The sequence below is a fragment of the Lacerta agilis genome, chromosome 9, assembly GCF_009819535.1.
Source record: "Lacerta agilis isolate rLacAgi1 chromosome 9, rLacAgi1.pri, whole genome shotgun sequence".
Classification (NCBI taxonomy): domain Eukaryota; kingdom Metazoa; phylum Chordata; class Lepidosauria; order Squamata; family Lacertidae; genus Lacerta; species Lacerta agilis.
The window spans coordinates 46,315,400-46,339,417 of record NC_046320.1 but is presented as its reverse complement, the minus strand read 5'-3'; the positions used below and the strand labels follow the sequence as shown (position 1 = coordinate 46,339,417).

The 24,018-nt window shown below is 38.7% G+C and overlaps 1 protein-coding gene across 12 annotated transcripts in view; it reads left to right on the top strand.

The window, feature by feature from the left end:
• Nucleotides 1-24,018, top strand: part of KIAA1109 (KIAA1109 ortholog) — a 108,231-nt gene that overhangs the window by 4,632 nt on the left and 79,581 nt on the right. For all 12 annotated transcript variants that reach the window (XM_033159753.1, XM_033159746.1, XM_033159742.1 and 9 more), the window contains exons 2-13: nucleotides 4,001-4,127; nucleotides 5,227-5,343; nucleotides 6,381-6,459; nucleotides 6,980-7,044; nucleotides 13,306-13,492; nucleotides 14,842-14,923; nucleotides 15,591-15,784; nucleotides 17,657-17,736; nucleotides 18,197-18,347; nucleotides 20,120-20,276; nucleotides 20,860-20,938; nucleotides 23,369-23,460. In XM_033159753.1, coding sequence (XP_033015644.1) covers nucleotides 4,031-4,127; nucleotides 5,227-5,343; nucleotides 6,381-6,459; nucleotides 6,980-7,044; nucleotides 13,306-13,492; nucleotides 14,842-14,923; nucleotides 15,591-15,784; nucleotides 17,657-17,736; nucleotides 18,197-18,347; nucleotides 20,120-20,276; nucleotides 20,860-20,938; nucleotides 23,369-23,460 — 1,380 coding nt within the window. In that variant the 5' untranslated portion in view covers nucleotides 4,001-4,030. The remainder of the gene's footprint in view (nucleotides 1-4,000; nucleotides 4,128-5,226; nucleotides 5,344-6,380; nucleotides 6,460-6,979; nucleotides 7,045-13,305; nucleotides 13,493-14,841; nucleotides 14,924-15,590; nucleotides 15,785-17,656; nucleotides 17,737-18,196; nucleotides 18,348-20,119; nucleotides 20,277-20,859; nucleotides 20,939-23,368; nucleotides 23,461-24,018) is intronic.

The following is a 24,018-nucleotide window of genomic DNA, read 5'->3' as shown; positions in this document are numbered from 1 at the left end:
TTCTTTCAATGTTTTCAACAAAGTATATGAGCAAAGTATATGACAGATGAGATATGAATGCCTCACCTGTCTTATCTAGTGAATGTTTTGGTTTAATAAAGTCACCAGCTATCCATCCACTTGTAATCTTTGGCACAGCATACGCAAGTTCTCTTGGTTCCATAAGGTTAATAGGCAACAAACCCACATCAAGGCTGCAATCTTAATTATTGTTTATACAAAACAAAGTATTATTGAACTAAGTGGGAACTTTGTTATGAGCAAATATGCATAGAATGGTGCTTCTTGAATGCACATCATAAATCTGCTTTCTTGTAATTGCATGCATGCATAATTCTTAGTGTTGACTATCAGTTCTGGGGATCAGTCAGACAACTGTCTTTTGGCTTTTCTGGAATCTTGATGTCAATGTTGTTCTTGCTTTTGATCTCTCTATCTCCTGTTTGAGAGATAAAGCATCTGTCTGTCTTTGGTGTGGTTGGGGAACTCTAATATTGTGTTCTTGTCTTTATAATGGTTACTGTGATGAGTGCCCCCTTTAAAAAACATGTTCCCTTGAGCAAAATATTAAAATGGCAAGTTCGTGGATTATGGAGGGGAGTTTTCACTTAATTTATTGTATTAATTTTTACCAAGGCTCTCAAGGCCTTTTGCAATTTTTTTTTGTGTGTAGTGGGGGGAAAGATAGAAAAGATAGGAAAATGAAAAAGCTGGTCAGTGGGTGTCTGTTCTGGAACTGATGGTATGAGCTTTTTTGTGGGCTTGCAGGTGCTGCAGTGATGATGAATGTGATTTTTGCCTTACTCATCTTCCAGTATAGTCCAGTTTAACATTACATTTGATATTAGCTGTGGGTACAACACCTAAGAGAATCCATTCACCCACTTCCAGATATCATTTGAAATTACAACAAGTTCTGTTTTTCAGTTCTAATATTACGACTGCAGCTGGTAAGAAAAGTATTTTAAATTACATTGTTATGTAATGTGGCAGTAAATATTTTTCTGTTCTAAAATGTCCTACAACTTGGCCTTTGAGGCAATACCTTTGCCAAGATAACTAACGCTGCTTCCTCTACTGACCCTTCCACAGCTAAACAAACAGAGTTCTTCTCTCTGTTTATATTTTTCATGATGGAAAAAGGAAGCAAACAAAAACATGTAAATGTCAAGTAGTATGAAGTGTTGTTAGAATACCATTGAGTTTTGTGAGAGAATAACATTAATAAACTTGGGGAAGTGCTCAAAGAACAGACTGCAAACACAGAAAACTTAACTATAGTTGGTATTAATCATAAAAAGACTGAAAATATATTTGAGTACACTTAGAGCTTCATGACATTTTAAAGAAGTGGGTTTGTCTTATCATCTAAACACATAAATTGCATAGATGCTAGAATTTTAAAAACATTTCCTTCAGCGGCTGTCTGCAGTCTACATAACTGCTGAGTCTATTCTCTCAACCTTTTCACAGTTAGAGAGCTTTTTCCCTATAGTCTTATAGGAATGACCTGTTTATTGAGCTTAGACATTGGTTATTTAATTAGCTCACATTATTCTTTATGCAGAGGTTAGATGATGGTGAGTCAAAGAAGTGTTACCACACACTTTCCAGTGCATTTCCCTATCACTTTCCTTATCACCAAAAGTCCAGTCTTTTGAAGAAGCTGGTTTGTTGCACAATATCTCCCAATCATTTATAATTGTGTAACCTGCTTCTTGGAAGGAAAGCAATGACAAACCTAGACAGCATCTTAAAAAGCAGAGACAGCATCTTGCCGACAAAGGTCCGTATAGTTAAAGCTATGGATTTCCCAGTAGTAATGTATGGAAGTGAGAGCTGGAGCATAAAGAAGACTGATCAAAAGAATTGATGCTTTTGAATTATGGTGCTGGAGGAGACTCTTGAGAGTCCCATGGACTGCAAAAAGATCAAACTTATCCATCCTTAAGCCCTGAGTGCTCACTGGAAGGGCAGAACCTGAAGTTGAGGCTCCAGTACTTTGGCCACCTCATGAGAAGAGAAGACTCCCTGGAAAAGACCCTGATGTTGGGAAAGATGGAGGGCACAAGGAGAAGGGGCCGACAGAGGATGAGATGGTTGGACAGTGTTCTTGAAACGACTAGCATGAGTTTGGCCAAACTGCGGGAGGCAGTGAAAGATAGGCGTGCCTGGCGTGCTCTGGTTCATGGGGTCACGAAGAGTCGGACATGACTGGATGACTGAACAACCACAACCTGAATTTGCTTGTCTGTGATTGAATCCCACCCAATAAGCCCAACTGCAAAAGACTGAAAACCATAGCGATGAATATAGTGGTTATGTATGCTTGGAAGCTTACCATTGTTCAAAAAGGTTCCCTTTCAGAAAGTGCCCCACAGAACCCTAAACTTTGCTTTACATTTCCCAAAGTCAGTGATCTGGCACCCAAGCTTTTTAGAGCTTTCTTCCTATTATGAAAAGCAAATGAAAGGGATTTGGGTTCTGATGCTAAATGAAACTGTTCCGGGAACAAAGGCTTAAAGTTCCCAACACCACTCCCACAGAGCACACTCCTGATCCAGCTTGGAGCAGACTTAAGAGAGACAGCTACGTAGGGCTAACTAAAATCCAGGGAATTTTATGAAGTGGGTTCTTTCTTTCTTAATTTTAAAATTTAAGTATTAAATAAATTTTATTGAGATAATTCAACATTAATACATTTATACATACATATTACAGATATACAAACAAACATACATTCATACAATCCTTAAAAATATTCATACATACCCGCACTCAATTCACACAAGTTCCATTATAAATATTGAAATACCAAATAATATGGATAACAACGTGTAACAGAAAAAGAAGTAGAAAGTTGGTCTAATAGTGTGTGAAAGAAGGTAATAGAAATAAATGGAAAGAAAGTGAAGCTGAGTAGATTGGAAGTCTACTAGCACAGGGTGGGGTGAGGGGTGAGGGATGGTGGTATGAAGTGGGTTCTAACCCATAATAATTATACCAGAACATATCTGTTAGTCTTTAAGGTGCATCAGGTTCTTGCAACAGACAAATAAGGCTACTCCTCTGGAATTTTGGTAACTTATTTTGAAGTTCTTCCTTGGTCAGAAGAACACTTTTTCCTTGAGACTTGCCCTCATGTATTGTTTGCTATTAAAGAAAAGTATTTGGTAGGCTGTTTGTGACTTTATGCTCTCAGAAATATGTCAGAATGAGTAGAAAAATGAAAGGTATGCTCACCCTTTAATTTCAAGAAATACTGCACTTTGTGATACAAGCAGGAGTCCAAATAGAACAGTAGAAAAAAAGCTTAGCTAATGTTTTTGTTTTCATTACTGTGAAGTTGAGCTAAAGCAAAAATATGCTGGAACTAACATTGGCTGGGATTCCAGCTCTATGTACAAAATGGGTTTAACTGTACTACTTCCTGCTAATCACACCTAATTATTGTAATGAGGTCAAAAGATTGTATAAAAGGTTTAGAATGCCGTCTCAGTGTAGAATGTGTATAAAGGTGCTTTTGAGAAACATTGGTTGTTAGGACATAAAATATTATCTTCAGGAGAGAAAAAAATGTAAACATCACTGAGAAAGGAAGTCTTTTTAGCATGGGAAAGGCAACAAAATTCCAAGCCGATGAACTGTGTCACGCAGAGAACTTGACCAAAGAACTCTTGCAAGTGATAACAGTGCAAGCACTTCAGATCTTGAAAACATTACCTTCCTCTTTTTTCTTGACAGTGTCTTAGAACTTGCTAATGCTATCATGATTTTAACATGTGTTTACTCCCACAATTCTGTGCACATTTATATGGGAATAATTGAACACAGTGGGACTTGCTATAGAGTAGGCAATCATAGGATCAGATAGCACATAAAGTTTAAAACTGTTTGAAACTCATTAGAGATATCCAAAGTAAAACATGTGCAGATGCTTTGTAATAAGGAATGAAGCTACTTCATAGCTTTGAAAAGTAATCATTTTATTTCTCTTTAGTCATCTCGACCCTATTGCAACATTCTAGCAATGGATCCAAGAAACGAAAGTAACATTGTTCCCAGTATCACCCAGTTGGAAAATTTCCTTACTGAACATGACTCCAATGTTGTTTGGCTTCTTGTTGGTATGTAACAGTTGTTTTGTTGAATATTTCATGTACTTTTGAATGTTGTGAGATATCCCATCTTAAATACATATATCCAAAACAAACATTTTATACTGGTTAATTGGAAAAGTTGGAGCAAAACATGGCTTTTTAAACTACTGAACAGTGGTCTCTTCCCAGTTTGCCGTTTTTGTGGGGGCTGCTGAGGCTAAATCAGTGGAGCTTATTTGCCTGAGAAGTTCTGTCCCTTTGCTGAGAGCCAACATGCATAATTTGCAGCATTGTCAGTGCCTCAGAGGAGCAGTTTGTGATTTGGAATACAATGCTGCAACAATATCTGAGACAAAGCTGATATCGTTGTAACTGCTATTATTATTATTATTATTATTATCATTATTATTATCATTATTATTATTATACATCAGTTCTTATTTGCAAAGTGCTTTACTGTTTTATTGTATTCAACCCCACTGCTGTTCCATTTTATATATAGGAAAGAGGGGTTGAATAATAGTGGTTTGACTAAGGCCAAATAATGACTGTTCACATGTAATAGTGCACCATAGTTTAGTGTTATGTGCAGAAGCATGCCTCCCCTCACTTCCGGTGTAATATGAGGAGATAGAAAGCATTTGCTTCCAGTTCGAACTGTATTTGTCATTGTGTCTGAATCTGGACAAATTATATTAGTGTTAAATATAGTATATTAAAACAAACCAACTTCAGACTATTATTAATTATTGTGGTTTGTTTCAGTAAGCCATATTTCGCACTAACCATAGTTTCTGGCTTGGACATAACAAAGTCCGGTAAGTTGAAAATGGAAGTAAATGTTTCCACTCTCCCTGTAACTTGGCTAAGGAGAAGAGAAGTGGGAACAAGAAGAAGCCAAGGTTCATACTTTCAGTGCTAAAAAATGGTTTAATATTGTGTGATAAGTGGACTCAAAGCAGAGGTGCCCAGGGCTCCCAAACAGCAGTTTAGCCCTCTCTGGCCCATATTGAATAGTTTCAAATGCTACAGCTGGGTTTGTGTGTGTGTTTTTCAATACAATTGTTCTATCTTTCATAAGAATGCATTTGCACTTTTCTAGAACGTATGATCATTTCTTTTGCAGCTACAATTTTGTCCTGTGGCTGGATTATTTATCTAACCTATTACAATTCCCGGAACATTGGCCTTATTTTGACATTGGTTCTTAATAGATTACATAAAAATGGCTACATCCATATTGGTAAGTGTTCTTGGAAATACATAATATACTTTAAGTTTTGTTGCTTTCAATAAGAGAGAGATCTAAGTACATGCTTAGCTGTCCCACTGACATCCGTGTGATAGGCAGAGCAATCCTATACCCAAATTACTTTAGGTGGGAGATCGGTGGCTACTACAATGGCAGCATGACCACAGTATCCTATGTGTGTCCAGATAGGAGGAGAAGCGAAAGCACGCAACTAGGAAATATAAAAATTACATATGAACGCCTGTGAGTGGCAACCAGTTAGAAACTGCATTGGTAGTTATGCTTACATGTGGCTAACATGCAGAAGTCATGGAGGAAGCCAGTGAACTCATGACTGCAAGGATATGCACCAACACACTTCCTGCATCGCAATACAGGATGATGCCATAACACCCACTTCTTCTGCTTCAGTAATGTCAGCAACGACCCTATTACCATGAGAGGCCAGGCATCCCTACAGGCAAGGATTCAAGTCATTTATGCTCCTCACAAGCACAGTACACAAAGGGAGGGATAGAGGCCACACAGTACAGCACCTACATAATTCTCACAGCAGGACGTCTGCAGAGAGCACGGACAATTTTCCTAGTTTTCTGTAGTAACGATGGTGTGCTGTGATAGGGTAAGAGGTTACAGCATCCTGTGTTTTTGTTTGTGGTGACATGGGTAGGGCAGTTGACACAAGGCACCTCTTCTCTATATTTTTATTTTCCACCCATTAAAGTAAATGGCAGGGAACTTTCTTTAGCTAGGTCTGCGGCTGGCATAAAATTGCACTTTTGATGGGATCATGGCTGTTAATCAAAGGGTTATTTGATACGTGCTTCTCACCAGCCATTCCTGCTGCGATGCTTTAAATTTTTGCCATTCCATTGACATATCTGAGAAGTTCTACAGTATATCTTGAATTTGGCAAATGTAGCCCCTTGCCGATGGAGTATAATATTGCACTTTTCATCTAGCTAAAGTAACAAAAATTTGTGCTAATAATGTTGATTGACTTACCAGAAATCTTACTTTTAATATAGGTTCCTTCTCATTCTCTGTCCTGTCTGGAAAAGTCATGGTTCGTGAAATATATTACATTACAGAAGATATGTCTATTAGGTACTTAACCTTGCTTACCATTTGTTTCAAAATAGTGGTTGTTTTAAAATGTTTCTTCATCCTCATAATAATGATAGGCTCTAATATGCTTTAGATGATGCATTCCATTTTGACATCAGTAATGGTAGAAAAAGCATGAACACAGGGTAAAGTTAGCCATTTCTGTAAAAATATGAGGACTTCTTAAATGGTCTTTCTCTTTCTTTTGTTTAAGATAGTGAGCTCCCCATGCTAGTAACGTTCACTTTCATCTTTGGTCCGGAGCATAGAGGATTAATGGCAATTAGTGTTGAGTGACAGTGAGTCAGGTGGTTTATGGTGCTTTTTAAGGTTCTGAAAGAGGAACTATAAATACATTTATAAAACCTAAAAATGGCAGTTTGTTAGTTTTTGCATTGTTTGAAATAGTTTTTAAATTCGCCAAAGCTGGTCTGGGACAGTAATAAATTTCATTTCATTTCAAATTTGTTATCTATAACAAGAGTACTGATTATTTCTAATTGTGTAAAAATATTTTCAGAATCCAAGATGGCTTTATTATATTTCGTTGGTGGAAGATGTACAATCCAAAGCAGAAGCAACATGGTAAGTTTTCACCCCAAAAAGAGACATGTTACGGGATTTTCTGTTGAAGGAGCAATTCTGCATGGGTTGAATAAATAGTGTTTGTATGTTACAAAAACAAATTATTCTTATAAATATTCAGTAAGGCAAAAGTAAAAAACCTAAATAGCTTTTAAAGGTTAAATGGTGTATATCTTCTTAATTTAGTAGCTTACTCTCATCAGATGCAGTATTTCCATGTTAAAGCTGGGCTGAATTAATATTTTCTTTTAGTGCTTCTCAGGTCTTGCATTTTAATTATTCCCCTGTGGCCCATATGTTAATAAAATTCTACCTGCATCTCTATGGTTACATGAGTTTCAGTTCAATTGAGCTATCCTAACTTGCAAGGATTGCAACATGGTTATCTAACAGGTTTTAAGCAAGCAAATGCACCAGTCATGTCTCAAATTAAAAAGAAAGTAGAATAACGTAAGAGGAGATTTGCTGGTTGGGCCAAAGTTGCATCTGATTTACCTTTCTAAAAGTAGCTAGTTGAATACCTCTGGGAACCTTTCAAATAGGTCATGAAAGCAGCTGCTCCCCCCCCCATTTGTTTCTAGCATCTGGTATAGTGTATTTGGAAGCAGGGGGTTCACAGGTCTTCAAATAGCTACATAGGCATTGATAGACCTATCCTTAATGGATTTATCTTACTCACTTCTAAAGCTGTCAAAGCTAGAAGAACTGTAGCAGAATTACAACATATTAAAGAAAATTGCTGATAGTAAAATCAACCAGTACACTCTGTGGCCACTTAATGTCTTTTTTAAAATACTTAAAGCATTTTATCACACACTTCAGCTGGAAAGGCTCTGAGAGAGGCTTGCAGAAGATCAGTAATAAAGAAGTCTCTACACTCAGGCTTGCAATCTAAAAGATGGGGCACAAAAAGAGAAAATGGATGAGAAGGGAAGAGGATTAAGCAACGTATTCAGTAGCCTTGTCAACACTGGGTTAATTTATTAAATTGCAGGAGCAGCCATTGAGGAGAGGCACTGCATGTATCAGTGCAGGGCAGAAGTGAGGCAATATAGGGCTTCCACTGGTGTGCTCACATCACCCTGACCTTGCTGCCAGCCTATCTTAATCCATCCCTGTACGCAGCAATGACACTCATGCTAGCAGGCTGGGTACACAGTGCCATCCCTCTCTATCAGCCTCACCTGTTAGAATGCCCCAAACTAAAAGTTACCAATCATATCAGTCATAAGTACAACATCTATTGTTAATCGAAATTGGGTACTGTTTCTTAGTGAGAATGACCTGGATGTTGACCGGAAGGCAAAGGCAGACTGTATAAACAAGGACAATTTATGCAAAGTTCTCATATCCAATACTGCCAGAGCAATCTCTCTGGCTGACAAGTCTGTTTACATGTAACTGGTTATGACAGACTGTGTGATGGATGGTGCTTGTAGGCATACATATTCAGTTGCTTGTATTGAATGGACCAAAATCAACAATATTAAAGAGTTTGAGAGGTGGAGAAAGGATGGGTATTGTGGAAAAGCTTCAATGACCTTCTTGTACCACTGGCCATTGTGGTTATCTCACAGTTGATAGCTTGTTAAGAAGCTGCAGTAGTGGCACTGATGTCCTAGTTAAATGGGATATATTGTGCAAGAGGAATTAATACACAATTACAGGGAGCTTGGTTAGCCAGGTTGTAAAGTATTTTGGTAAAGACAATGTTAAAAGATAGTTGCAACTACTATACCTTATTGGCCTGAATATAAGCCGCACCTGAATATAAGCCGCACCTTTAAAATTGGAGGGAGGGGGGAGAGAAAAAAATACCCAAATAGAAGCCACTCCATTCCTCGCTGCTCCTGGCTGCATAGTGGGCGGGAAGGGGTGGGGAGAGCTGCGCTGCATTGTTGGCGGCCTTTCCCCTTCCTCACTCCCTTCCTGGCCTTGGGGGAGAGGATGGGGGACTATGAGAGGGGCAGGCGCCGCTTTGCCGCACTCCTGGCACTGTTTGCCCCACACTTCTGGCTGCATACCGTAAGGCAGTGTTCCCCAACCTTGGGCCTCCAGCTGTTTTTGGACTACAGCTCCTATCATCCCTAGCTAGCAAGGCCAGTGGTCAGGGATGATGGGAGTTGTAGGCCAAAAACAGCTGGAGGCCCAAGGTTCGGGAACACTGCCATAAGGTCATGAATATAAGCTGCACTTTAACTTTTCACGGTCGGAATTTGGGGGAAAAGTGAGGCTTATATTCAGGCTAATGGTATTAAGCTCTGACTCAAAATAACAGTTGTGCTAGAAGAAAACAGTGAGTATGCGGCTAAGGATTAATTTATGGACAATTGTATTATGTTTTGGGTTTGGGGCAGTTATACGCTGTTTTTTGTTCAAACATATAAATAGCCATAATGGATTTATTTAAGTCATGCTCAGCGTGGACTGATTGAAATAAGTGGAGTTAGAATTATTCATCAGGCAGTGAGGGCCAGGACAGTTTGTCTTATTCCCTTAAAATGGGATATAAATTAAGCCTGAACTTAATCTAATACACATTTAACTTGGTTTGCTTGGGTGACTTAAGTGATGGTGCTAATAGTATCTAATATGCTTTGATAGGAAACTCCTAGCATGGGGATTTGTACCGGTATGGGTACAGTGATGTTTGCCAGGACAGTTAACAAACTGTTAACAGGCTGTTATCTTCACCAAGTATTATGTTTTAAATGACAGTGGCATGTGAATCTCTAATCTGAAATCAGAAAAGATACTGTATCACAGATCTTCTTTAATTGATTTCACAAACTTTTCATGACTAATTGGATTTGTTTATTTCCTTTTTTTTTTATAAGAATTTATTGACATTTTTACTTATAACCACATACAACCTTAACCACACCTACATTTATAAACAAATACAATTACACATCTAATACAAAAATTGCCATGATTTTCCTTCTTAATTAGACATCTCCAAAAAAAAAAAAAAAATTCATTTTCCAATCTTGACAGTTGACTTCCCCTGCCTTTTCACCTTCGAGTTTATATCCATAATCTACTTTTTAACCTCTTCATTTAAAAAATTAAACTTAATTATATATATAAAGAAAAACATTCATCTTAATCTTCATCTTAATCTTAATCGTCTTAATCTATAAACTTAAACCACTTAAATCGACTTTATTTATACTACATCCTCATAGATCCTCACAGATCATCCTCATCAAATCTATCTCTTCTGTCCTTTGAACTGCTGCTAATAACATAAAGACTTAAAATATCTCTTTTCATGTTCAAACAGATAATAAAACAAACTATTGTTGACAGTGTTCACCCTCCAATTTCAAAGTACCATAACAGATTACTTTTAGATTTTACTTAATACATCACCCCACACCCCCTCTGTCCATTCTTCTTCTCCTGATGGCATCAGCACTGAACTTCCATGCATCTTCCCTCTCCAAACGTCCACAGATCCAGGCATAGTCCAAAGCTCTCCTTGCCACGAGCTCCGAGGTGTCCAACTCTCCCTCTCTCAGCTTCTCCGGTTCTTTGTAACATTCCTTTTCTTCTTGTAAATACCTTAATTCTCTGTCCCTGGCCCCCGAGCTCACACCTCGGGGACTGGATATAGCAAATCTTGACATCGCCTTGGGGCTGCCACCCCCAACAAGCGAATTTCTTCTCCGAAGTAGCTCACTCATTTCTTTCCATCTTTCCATCCATCCTCTCAGCTCTTTGACAAGATTTTCTTCCAAAGTGTCAAAAGTTTTGTTAGCCTCCTCTGTGGGCAGTTGGTTCCATTTCAGACCCCCACACAAGACTTTAACTTTTCTGTAAAGTAGTTCCACCTTCAAGGCAGTGAGCCTTTGTTCATCTGTTAGTCCAGAGTTCAATACCAGTTCAAGGACGAAACCCAGCATACTGGCAGAGGAGGAGGAAGTGGGTATCATATTTCTTCTCCTGTCTCTTTGTTCGTCGCCATTTTCCTAAGCTGGAGCGCAAACACCGCAACTTTAAATAGAGATATTTTCCGCTAGTTAGCTTCCCAAGAAAAAAGTTTGCCAGTCTCATGTATCGATTTTAAATACTTTATAACCAGTTCTGTGGCAGCAATCCCTCAAATTGGTTAATTTCTTAGGCTCGAAGGGAGGGAGGCAGGCTGCCTTTCTCCTTCCCCCCGGTTCGTTCCAAAAACACGATTTCTGCCAAGATTATTTACTCACGACCACCGGGTTCCTTTAGCTCCATTCTTCACAGGTAGAACTTAGACGCTCACCGCGGGCTTTGCCGCCGCATTTGCATCCCGGTTGGGGCATATCCCCGTAAGCCCGGCTCCGTTGTCCCTTCACCCCCACTCCCCCTTTACAGGGGGGCAGGGGAAGGGTTCGGAGCCTCCGCGGGCGCAGCCGGGGAGCCCAGGGTGCGGGACGCTCTTCCCGCACCCCAACCGGAGCCGCGCGCTGCGGTAGCGCGGCTCCTAACCCCCGGGATGGACAAGGCGCTTCGGACCCGAAGCAGCCTTCGACCACCCGGCGATGGCGTCGCCGCCGGAACTGGATTTGTTTATTTCCTATACCACAGCTTTGAAGTTGAAAACATACTAAAAAATTAAAATGATAACACTGTCCTTTATTGCTTGTGGCAATAACTTTGCTGCATTGCATTGAAATATAAAGAAAGCATTCAAAATTAGTAATTTGTATTTTGCTATCTGTACGGGCCATTGTGGGCTCAAAGTAGGTTTTCACTTTTGTCTCTGTAGGTAAGTCCAGAGAGAAGTAGTTGGCAAGATAATAATCTACTTTAAGAGACCCAGTTTACTGGATTATCAAAGGAGTTCATGTCTCTTGAGTAAATAAGTAATAGGGCTGTCTTAAAGAAAGAAAGGAAAACTAGTTAATTATAACCACATTGTTTCAACTAGGTCATAGCTTTTGAAAATGTAGATGTGATATATCATTAATGTGCTACATTATTATATAGAAGAACATATGAAGAACCCTCTTGCATCAGACCAAAAGCTATGTAGTCCAACATTCTGTTTTTATAAGGCCACCCAGATGTCTGTCTTGACACCAGGGCAGTAGCAATCTTCTGCTTGTGAACCCCAGCAAGTGGTATTCAGATTCATATGATCATTTATAGTTTTGAATGTTGTCTTTTGAATTTATGACATTAATTGTGTTGTTTGGCAGTTTTAAACGGTTTCTATGTCAGCCTTATAATAAGCCAGTGTTGCCAATCTTTTGGGGCCAGTTGGCACATTTGGAATTTTGAGAAAGTGTTGTGGATGCTAGTTATGAAATGGGTGCTGTGGGGGTGTGGCATAAAACAAATGGCTACTCTGAGACCATGGCAGTGAGGGTATGGCATAATGGCAGCTACATCTAAAAAGAAGAGGAAAAGAAGCAGAACCACAAAATGGTGCAGTCACGACCCATCAGTGGGGGAAAAGTTTCTACCCTGTTATAGATTGGCAGAGGAGGGATAAAACTCTTATGCATTTCTGTGTTGAGTGTGAAGCATTAGACTTGCGTCCTCTGGTAGCCTGCTTTGTTACTATGCTGGGCATAAAGGAGGCCCCACCTTTGTCAGCTCAGTTGCCTGAATGGAATTACATGCACTCACATGCTGTGGCTACTGGGCTGGGACTTAAACACAAAGCTTGCTTTTTGTCTTATATGATAACCCAATGCTATTGGGTGGCAGTATAAGCTGTACATATAATGAGTAAACATGACAGTAGAAACAGGCTGACTGAGGATACGAGAACAAAAAGTTATTATTATGAAGTAAATCTTTAAGATCTTACCAGGTTCTTCGTTGCTTCCTTACCTATTTGTAATACGCTTCAGCTTTTTCTGTCTATTGCTATGGAAATTCCCAGTCGCTGTCACAGTGTGGGTTTTTTTATAATTGAACTATTTATTTTAAAAATAGCCTACCTGCTCATGTAGACATAAGACAATCTATGTAATTCTTCCTTACTTCAGTGCTAGGATGTAATATGGGGTAGCCACAGGTGATACGGTGAGTAGTTATCTACAGGCCTCAACTTCAGTTTGTTAGTCATTCATACTGGCTGATAATTCTCCCAAAAGTTCACTTTTAAAGCTTTGGGCATTTGTATACTTCTGTTACTTCATTAGTCTATAAATTTGTTACTATACATATTTTTGTGTGTGTGTACTACTGTTTTTACAAAACAAGTGTGTTCATTTTCTGAGGCTGTCTCATGAAAAGCCCCCCCCCCCGTTTTGTTGCACTTTGCAGACCCAAAGGCAGAAACAAGATTGTATATCATGGTGAATGATTTTGAATTTCATGTGTATAACCGTTCTGACCTTTATGGGCAACTTCAGGAATTATTTGGTTTGGATCCAACCATAATTCCTCCTAAGAAAGAGGAAGAGAAGGCACGAGAAAATGGGAGAGAACGAACACACACAAATCTGGAAAGGTACAGCTATTTATTCACTTGAGTATCTATTTGAATGTTGTGTCAGATTGAGTTATTTCATTTTGCGTTTTTGTTCAGTTGATTTGCTAGCCTCTTCCTTGAAGACCATAAAGTAGCACCTTCTTCTTACTTAGAGTATTATTGAACATAAACTGCTCTATTTTTTAAGGCCACTCAGCTACATAAACTCTTCAGGCTTTTAGGCGATTGATACTGGAAAATCTAACCCTCTGGAATGTGGAATATAGCACAGAGCATTGCTTGTTCAATATAGTTGGGACATGCACTTTTACTATATGCACCTCTGTCAGAACTGAACGGTGCCACTATTGAAGTCAGAGTAGCAGTATTTGTTAACCTTATTATTCCCTTTTTAAATAAAAAAATATGTTTTTGTTTTGTTTTGACATGATCTAAATCTCTACCTGTGGAGGGGACACTGTGTTTATGCATGTGTGTATCCATTGCCCCATTTAATGTGGGAATAAGTGACAGTGGTGCCCAGTCTGTGTAATCATTTATTTCATGAGAACTGGATAGATACTATCTTGGGTACATTTAGTTATCAGATTAAGGTACTCTTGTTTAGACAATATGTTTCAATTTTTTGTTTTGTTCTTTGTCTCAGGTCTTTGCTACTTTTTTGTCTGTATTGTTTTGCCAGCTTTTTGTGTATTAAATTGTCCATGCTTTTATTGTTATTATCAATTGCTAGCTGCCCTGAGGGTCCTATTGGTATGGAAGGTGTAGGATGACAACAATTTTATAAGTAAATAAATGGGGACATAAAATAGAAAATGAATTTTAGAATGCTGGTAATGGTCTTGCGTATTGTAGTTGCAGTTTCTTTTAAAGGTCGAAGGAATTACTCGCATCTGTTCTGTTTTGTGTTTCTCTTTAAAGTAATTGTAATTAACTTCAGCAGAGAGCATATCCAGGGGTTTAATGGCCTAAGAGAATTACCCAAATCAGTCACTTTTGTGCAATAGATGACTGCTATAAAGTCTTTTTTACTTAAGTAAAAATTGGAGAAAGGAAATGTTACTGTATAATGCGAAGCAGCAAAAACGCCTTCCTTGTATTATATCTTGTGAAGCTGTGAGACTCCCCATTATAAATAAATAAATAAATAAAATAGTTGATAGGTTGGTATGTTGTGTGCACTTGGCTTTTTAATGTACTTAGTAAAACTCTTGTGTTTTCTATAGTCAGTTTCAATATGCTTTAGAGTATCAGGAATTTGATTCCATTTCTTTTTTTTTGTTGGACTTCTGTGTATGTTTGGGGTATCAGTGAAATTTTTTTTGAATGTGTTAATTATATAAATCTAAGTATGTTTCCATCCTCAGTGTTAAAGTAAAAAGTGAATCACATGACCCTTCATCATCATGGAGATCTCTTATTCCTGTGATCAAAGTCAATGTCAGCACAGTAAGTGAAATATATCCTGTTGTGTTTACAAATTACCTGTTTTTTATTCTCTGCAGTTCAATGACCTACTTTAGTAGCCATTTATAATATTTTACTTTTATATAATAAAAAATAATAATTTAGGCAACATAAGAAGTTTGTCACATGACTTCCTTGGGGTTCTGAATAAGTCTTTCAGAAATTTATTTATACCATAGTTTCTGGAAGGACATTATAAGAGTTTCGTGAGGGATTGCTATTGGATGACTTGGAGAAGTTATGATTGTCTTGTGGAAATTAGGATCAATATGTTGCAAAGAGAATAGCCCTGGTTGCAGTGGTAGCCCAATAACTGAGATGTATTTTATTCTCGAATATCCAAATTGCACATGCCAATCATTGAATTGACCTGGATTGAAAATCATGCTGGCTGTTTCCTTGAGTCTAAGCTTCTTGTTCTAAATGTTGTTTTTTCAGTACAAAAACCTTGCTATTTTCAAGTGTAATAACCTTTCATTAAGCAATAAAGCCCAATTATTCTGGTCATAAGTATGTAACACTAATGGGCTGCTCAGGACTGATTATAGTCCTAACTGGAGAGAATACAAATAATAAAGAAATAATTGAGAAGGATGACTTTTATGACGATGAATTAAAAGCTAACCTTTAATTGTCTTACTCATTTAAGGGCCGTTTAGCCTTTGGGAATCATTATCAGCCTCAAACCATCTGCATTAACTTTGATGATGCTTTCTTAACATATACCACAAAACCACCTTCAAGTCACCTTGATCAATTTATGCACATTGTGAAAGGGAAACTGGAAAATGTGAGGGTTATGCTTGTTCCAAGTCCAAGATACGTTGGCCTTCAAAATGATGAGTAAGTGTTTACACTTTATGTAGGCATATTTTGAAAAAATATTTTGAAAAATGTACTATGTAGTGTATACAAAATTGGGTCCAAAACTCTTCATACAAAGGACCACTGTGCATCCTCAAGTACCCTGCAAATTTTAATGCACAATTTTAATTGGGGATAAATACCCAACACTAAAGAGGGGCATTTGTGAGGGGTGGTTAACTTGCGGACCCCCAGCATGTTTTTGTTGACTGTATTTTTAAAATGACATTAGAATTAGTTGTGTTAATCCTTGGTTGCTGATATAAGATAATTTTGACTTGATATTTTAGAAGGAATTGGTTTTGTAATTGGTATCGTAGTATTATACGCATTAGTAAAGATCAACATAGAAGCCTCACCTCAGCTTCTCATTTAACTGAATATTGTGTAACAAGATAAAACCACCACACAACTATCAAGTTACCTTCTAAGTGACTCTTAAGTGTGTTTGTTGTAATCATGAGAAGTGTTCTTATTTCTGAAGCTCAAATGAGGCTAAACATTTAGTTCTAAGGTTTCAATGCTTCAAAACTAGTGTAATTGCAAACAGTTAGAAACAAAAGAAATATATTTTGGAAAAAATTGAAAATGATTATATAAATTATAAATCAGTAGGGTTGAATCCATACTAAGTTAGTCACGTTTTAGACCCACTGAAATCCATGGAATTTAAGTTCATGATAACTAACTTGTCCCATTGATTTCAGTGAGATGAAAGTGTATGTCTGGATCCAAGTCATGGTGAACTATTGCAAACTTTAATATTACTGCATGCACATCTTATAAAAATTAGGCTTTCTACCTCACAGATTAATTGATGGATAATTTATTTGCATCATCCACCCACCATTGTGAAAGTGAACATATATAAACATACTAAGCAAACAAAATTGCCAAACTAAATTAATAATTGTATAGTTTAAAACTTGCAGTAAAGCAAATGACCAATTGAGGCAACACTGGCTTTCTATTGACTACAAATTAAGTGTGATGTGAGACAGCACAGTGAGAAGGTTTATTCTGAAATTATCATGTATTGCTTTAGCAAGGTCATGTTTAAGGAGTAAAGCTACTACACATGGCTCAATTAATTGGCTAAAATAATTACATTTTGGGGGAATTATTTCATATGAAAGTCACAAAATAACTGAATATTTCCTTTATAGTTATAATATGTGGATATCATTCTCAGGGTAACATTGTTTTGCTCTTTTTTGTATGGATTTGTTACACCTATTGGTCTAATTACTGAAGATGGTCTGTCCCTATGGGCTCAGATTCTATTTTAGCTGGAAAACTATTAACAAATTAAAAGAGTGAATATAGAGCAAGGGTAAAGCAAAAGAAAGGCAAATCAAGTCTTCAGCATAGAAGGTGAAAATTTAAATAAGAGTTTTGCCATTATGGCTGACTGACATTGGATTATCTTGATTTAGATGTCAATTTTGATCTAACTGGATATCTTAATAAATTCATTATAGCAATCGGAGTTTTAAACTAGCCTGGTGTGTTTTCAAAATAGTGTTACAGAATTTCTTTTTACAGAAAGTTGACAACTACCAGTGGAATTAGTCATTTAAACATTTAACTGATTGATTGTGGACTACTACATCAGATACATGAAGTGTTATCGCTGAGGGTAAAATGGGATCAAGTGGTCATAAAATCAAAAAGTACAATCTGCAACAATTCTGTTCTCTGGTTTGCATATCATCCTCCTTGGTTGTTTTGCTGCTGAATTGAGTTGAACCATGGTTTGGTGCAATGTGGATCTGAACCTGGGCTCCTGTTTAGCTCACCCAAATAGAGTGTACAGTGTTTATATTCCACCCCCCTTTTCTTCTTTAACAGACCGCCAAGATTAATGGGTGAAGGTTTTGTTGTGATGCAATCAAATGATGTTGATATCTACTATTATATGGATGAACCAGGTAAGTTCAATTTCTGCTAAGAGGCTAAAAATTGTTACAGGTACATCGTTCTCATAATTGCTTAGTACACAGCTGCTAAGTAGGCATTTTTAGATTGGGAAAATAGTATGGGGGAAGGGGGTATTCAAGTCACCCCGAAGCATCTCAGCCCCTCTAGTCCCTGGTAGTTAGTTTTAACTAGTTTTCATGCAAGCAGGAGGGACAAGGCAGCTTGCAGAAGCTTCTTCCCTGCTCATTAGTTGTGCCCATCCACGGAGCAGCCCTGTGTCTTCGGCTGCCGCACAAGCAGGAGGGACAGTGAAACGTTCCTGTACCATTTTTCTAGGGAAAAAAGCACTGCATATATTAATGGCATAGTAGTAAGTAAATGGTTCTATGTTAATTGGTAGCAGTTTACAGATGATATGTTTCTTGAATATTTGTTATATTTAAAATGCTTCTGCTGTTTTCTAAAATACAGGGCTTGTACCAGAAGAATCAGAGGAAACTAATGAGGGAGAAACAAGTAATGAGGATAGTAAATTGCAAGACCTCCCGCCCTGTTGGGGATTAGATATAGTTTGTGGCAAAGGAACAGATTTCAACTATGGTCCATGGGCTGACAGGCAAAGGTACTGTTGTTTAATTGTTCTGTTTATATCTACTGTAAAAAAGGAAGAATATAATCAAAACAGATTTTCCAGCAAAGTTGTCCTAGCTACTTCCTTGTGCCTAGAGTTTGAGGACATCAACCCTTTAAAAAAAATAAAATGTTTGCCTGTATTATACTCTGTTATGAATTTTGCTTTCTTTGTAGTTCACACCCATGTTCATGCACCTGCATGTTTAGAGTCTAGCTGTTTGTTCAGAGATTAGACATATCCCAGTTTGATAATTTTAAAAGGAAGGCCTTTGCACCAGATGTCTTCTAAAAGTTTTGAGCTACAGAGGTCTCATATACCTCTTTTATAAGACAACTCTGATCAAGTGTTCAGTGGTGAATGAACAGTAGAGCTTCCCTGGAAACCCATTTCATCTGTTCGTAGGGATTTTCCTTCCTGATTCTTGAAGAATAACTTTATGTAAGGCTGCCACTGGGTCCACTGTGCTGTTCACCTGTTTGAGGAAAATAACTTGGCTTTTCAAAAGCAGATAGGTATTTCAGAACGATTCTTATTATTTTGTTACTTATTGAGTTTGTTAGTCACTTTATCTTGCCCAAAGCAACTTCAATCAATCAACCAACCAGATAAAAAAACCCATATAGATACATTAAAAGAAAGAGAAAAAAGAAATACATTAAAAACACCCCTCCCACTTTTAAATGGCTACAGATAAAAGGCCAAAGACCTGGTTATGGAGGGAAGTTTTTGCCTGGCACCTGAAGTTATATAACGATGGTGTCAGGTGAGCATCTCTGGGGAGAGCATTCCACATTGCAGAAAAGGCCTGTTATTGTGTTGCCACCCTTCAAATTTCTTGTGGAGGGGGCACACGAATAAGGGCCTCAGATTATGATCTCAGGGTCTGGAATGGATAACTTTTTCTTTCTACTGAAGGCTGCATTTCCTTGGCAGTGGTGGGTAGGGCCAAAGTCAACAGTGGGGGAGAAAGTTATAAAGCAAAAAATAGATGCACCACTTTCTTTCTGTTTCTCTCCATGCAGTGGGCTGTCAGGGGAGAGTTAAACCCCACTTGCCATAGGTCTATATTGCTTGCTTGCAGAGAGTTTTCTCCACCTTCCATTGCTTCATCCATTTTGGCTTTCCCCCATTCTGTTCCCCCCCCTCTCCCCCTCTTCATCCTGGCTCCCCCTGCAATAAAACTAGGCCAAGGTCTGTAGCTTTCCACCCCTTCTCTGGACAATTTTGTTGAAGTTCAACAACTTCATCTTGAGTAAGTTGTGCTGAACAAGGCAGGGATAGATAGCATGCTTCACTTCTACAGCCTGTTAACCTTTATTGCTCTGGGGAGCAGGATTGGGTTCTGTACAGAATTGCATTTTATTTGAGTTGATGTGCACTGTTGAGAGGAAGCAGTGGATCTTCTATAGGAGGTTCTTATATTTTGACATTAGCATTTGTTGGATGCTTGCTGTAACTTTCAAATAACATTGATTTATTTAAAATCTCATTAGTTAACTTCACAAGGTCAGCTGTGTAAATCTTTTTGTTTTCTTATTTCTATTTTCAGTTTCTAGGGTAATTGAATTTTATAGTGCCTTAAGATAAATCTGGAATATAGCTTCACTAATCAAGCCTTTTGAGAAATATAGCAAAACATGTATATTTCACTCTCCAGTTCATGTTCTTGCTCCTTCTGTGCTGTGTCTTAGAGAAAATGTATAAATAGCTCATATTCGTTTCTAGATGAATAACTGAATTAATATTCTGCTGTTTCGTAGGGACTGTTTGTGGAAATTCTTTTTCCCGCCAGATTACCAAGTCATGAAAGTGTCAGAAATTCCGCAGCCTGGGAAGCCAAGACAAATCCTTGCTTTTGAGCTCCGTATGAATATCATTGCAGATGCCACTATTGATCTGCTCTTCACAAAAAATAGGGTAAATAAGAAATACATGTTTACACGTGAGATTTGGGAATATACATGTATATTTTTTAGAGTAGTCTTTCATAAAACATTATTTCAGTTTTGAAAGATGTCTTCTGAAATAAAATGGAATTTTCTTTGTTTGTCATTCTGTGTTTGAATATATGTAAATATTCATATCCAATATATTTTGGCTGATCACATAAATCATAACCTACCAAAATATGTTACCTAAATTACTAACAATACTTCCACCCGTTTGGTTGTGAATAAAATTCCACAAAGTGAAATTTCACACCTTGGCGAGGACTGTTGGATCATAACCACTAAATATAGTATTCTGTTCATTAGGAAACATTAATTTGTCTAGCTGTTATCTGTTGCTCTTCTTATAGCCTTAGATGAATACTCCTCATGCTTTTCTTCAGCTTCATTGAGGTTTTTTTTAAAAAGTTTTTAAATTTATATCAAGCTTTTAATCAGCTGGGGCCTACTAGTTCCCTTTCATAAATCCTGGAAGTTTCTAAAGTGATAACATGAGGCGTGATGTAGTCTGAGTTCAAATAATCAAAATAATGTCTGGTTTTTATTGGCAGGAAACTAATGCTGTTCATGTAAATGTTGGAGCAGGCTCTTATTTGGAGGTTAACATTCCCATGACTGTAGCAGAAGATGGTAGGTTGAGACTGAAAGTGTTTTATGTTGAAATAATTCCAGAACAGCAGTTACTTGCAGAAACCTGGTCTAATAAGATTATGGGTGTTAGGGTTGAGTTTCAGTAATACCAAAGAATTTTCTCAATCATTCCTGCATTGGAAGGGGTTGGACTAAATGACCCTCGTGGTCCCATTTGAACCTACAGTCTGTGGATCTATGTCTGTACACAGCTTGCATTCGTTGTTAACAATTTTTTTGTTGTTAGCTTCTGTACTTTCTTAAGATTTGTGAACTTTAGTTCCAGTGCTATCTTCTTGGGAACCAGATACAGTTTTACTTTTTAAATATATGAATGATCTGGAGCAGTGTTTTTCAACCTTTTTTGGGCAAAGGCACACTTGTTTCATGAAAAAAATCACGAGGCACACCACCATTAGAAAATGTTAAAAAAATTAACTCTGTGCCTATATTAACTATATATAAAGTAATTCTCTTGAATAGGAATCAAATAAACACAAAGAAAGTATTTTATAATTACTTGGGGAGGTTTTAACATTTTCTCCCTCCTCGCAGAGAAACATTTGGTCAGTTTGGGAGAGTCAAAATGGTTTCAGGACTGTCTTCCTGTACTTTTCCAGACATGTGGTTTATATATTTGTGTACGTGTTTACCTTGTACATTTTATTTATATATTTGAGACATTAAGTTCTTATAACATGCTCATTACCACTTCTTAGATTTCCCAATGTGTCCCCAGGCCCCAAAATGGTGGGGACCCCTGGTTTAGATTGTTTGCCTGGGGAACACCAGACAAAAGGAGTAGGTGGGGGCACAGATTCTCCTCACTGGCACATTTACATGTGAAAATGTTGCTGTGCTGCAGCAGGGTGCTTCTTTATTCAGATACATATGTGCTAAAGGCAAGTCGTTTTAAGAACTGCTTCACATATGAGAGCAGGTAAGTAGGTATCTGCACACTGCAAGTATTCACCATGTCCCTGTATTGCAAAAGTTGTGTCCTCATTTTAGTGACAGTTGAACAACACATACTAAAGGAGGCTCAGAGGGAAAGTGGGCTGACTTTCTAGTGCAGAGGCAGGCTACAAGAACGTTGAGGGTTCAAACAAAATCAACAACACCTGCAAAGTGAAGCAAACCTGCCCCATTGTGGGAGCTACTCCAGGTGAAAAGGAGAGGTCGTTTGAGCGTGCCCAATAAATTTCCACTCAGGCAAAGGGTGCACAGGTTTCCTGTACAGACACACAGAGAGAGAGACACACGGTCTTTCAAAGGCAGCCAGGAAAGCCTTCCGCGCCCTTCTCAGTCTCTCAGGTGACCACCCTCCATATCATAGAACAGCAGAGTTGGAAGGGGTCCTGACGGAGGGGCCATCTAATCTGACCCCTGCCATGCAAGGAAACGGGTTTGACCAGGATGCCCACAACCAGGAGCCCTCCGCAAGAACAGCAAGGAGCCCTGTTGATTCAAGTCAAAAGCCACCGGTGAGCCGGGTGCCCCCGAGGGTAGCCCACAAGGGCGACCTGAGTGAGGCGGCGGCGCTCTCTCCCAGCAGCTGGCATCCAGAGGCATATCGCTCCCGACCCTCCATTCTTCTCTCCCCCTCGCTTGTAATAATAAAAATGCCATGTGGATTTCCAGCCTTTAGGTAGCAGAGCGCGCGCACAGGCACACATGCGAACATATAAACTCGGGACCCACTTACCCCCGCGGGAGGGCGCGTGCAAAGGCCGAGCCCTCGAAGATGGTGACTCCCTTCCCGGAACCAAAGTGTGACGGCGGTGGTTTCCGCGGGGGGACGCTTTGAGAACCGGGCCTGCTAAAATGGCGGATCCCGCGAAGGAGAGCTGTGAAGGAATGGGGGATTTCAAGAAGCCGACTCTGCCGCCTCCGTTGCCTCCGCCGCCGCCGCCTCAAACTGGGGCAGAAGACCCCAAGAAGGTGGTGGTTCCCAAGCCCCCGCGAGGGAATTTTTCAATTTTTCCCACGGCACACCAGGCAACATCTCGCGGCACACTAGTGTGCCGCGGAACAGTGGTTGAAAAACACTGATCTGGAGCACTGCAGAACTTATCATGCTGATCATTCTGAATTAATAAGCGATGAACTCAAGATATGACACCTTTGGTTGTATTCTTTGTATACTACTTTACACATTTTCCTATTGCAGGGACATGATAGATTCATTTCTCAAAACACTGTAGATAAGGAAAATTGTACTGTGTATTCATCAGATGCTCCGCCCCCTTGCAGCATCAGATTCTTTTTTTTTAACCGAGTAGAAGACTCATCTAAAAATCTTAATTTTAAATCCTATTAGCCCATGCTATGTGGTTAGCACTGATAGACTGGAGGGACCACTACATTTTTAAAAAAAAATGAAAAAAAGACATAGTGGAAATTCTTGAATTTTTTGGTTCTGTTTACTAGGTTACTCTCCCACTATTAAAGGACAGCTTTTGCATATAGATGCCACCAGCAGTATGCAGTTCCGGACTCTCTTAGAAGCAGAAATGTTAGCAGTAAGTATTATTTTGCATTAGCATCTGAGTGATTTCTACTGTAATTTGCTTTCAAACTTACTTGAATGTAAGGAATTATTGGAAAAAATGAGGAGTTGAGGGATTTAAAAAAAATTAAGCTGGAACCAGTGATTTTGGATATTCACTTCTTTGGTATATAGGTTCTAGGCTGCTACATTCTGTATCAGCTGCAGATTGCAGTTTTTGAGAGCAGCCCCACAGAGACTACGCTGGCTAGGTCTAGCCTGGGTGCGTGTTAAGGATTCTTTCCCTTCATTATTACCCTTTCCCGGTCTTCAGAGCATCCACATTGGACTGCAAAGTAGCAAACCAACCAAACAGCACAGAGATTCTGATTGTGGAGCTACTGTATCAGGCTTAGCTTAATCCTGCCTTCTGGAACTTTTCATTCAGTCTGCCTTGCCCACAAAGTCCCTTCTGATCCTTCAGCCAGTATGAGGATTTGTCACAGACTGTCTTTGTGAACATCCCATCTTGCCAATTGTAGCCTCTGGAACTTGCTGCACATTTCAAGATACCATACCAGTTCTGCAAAAT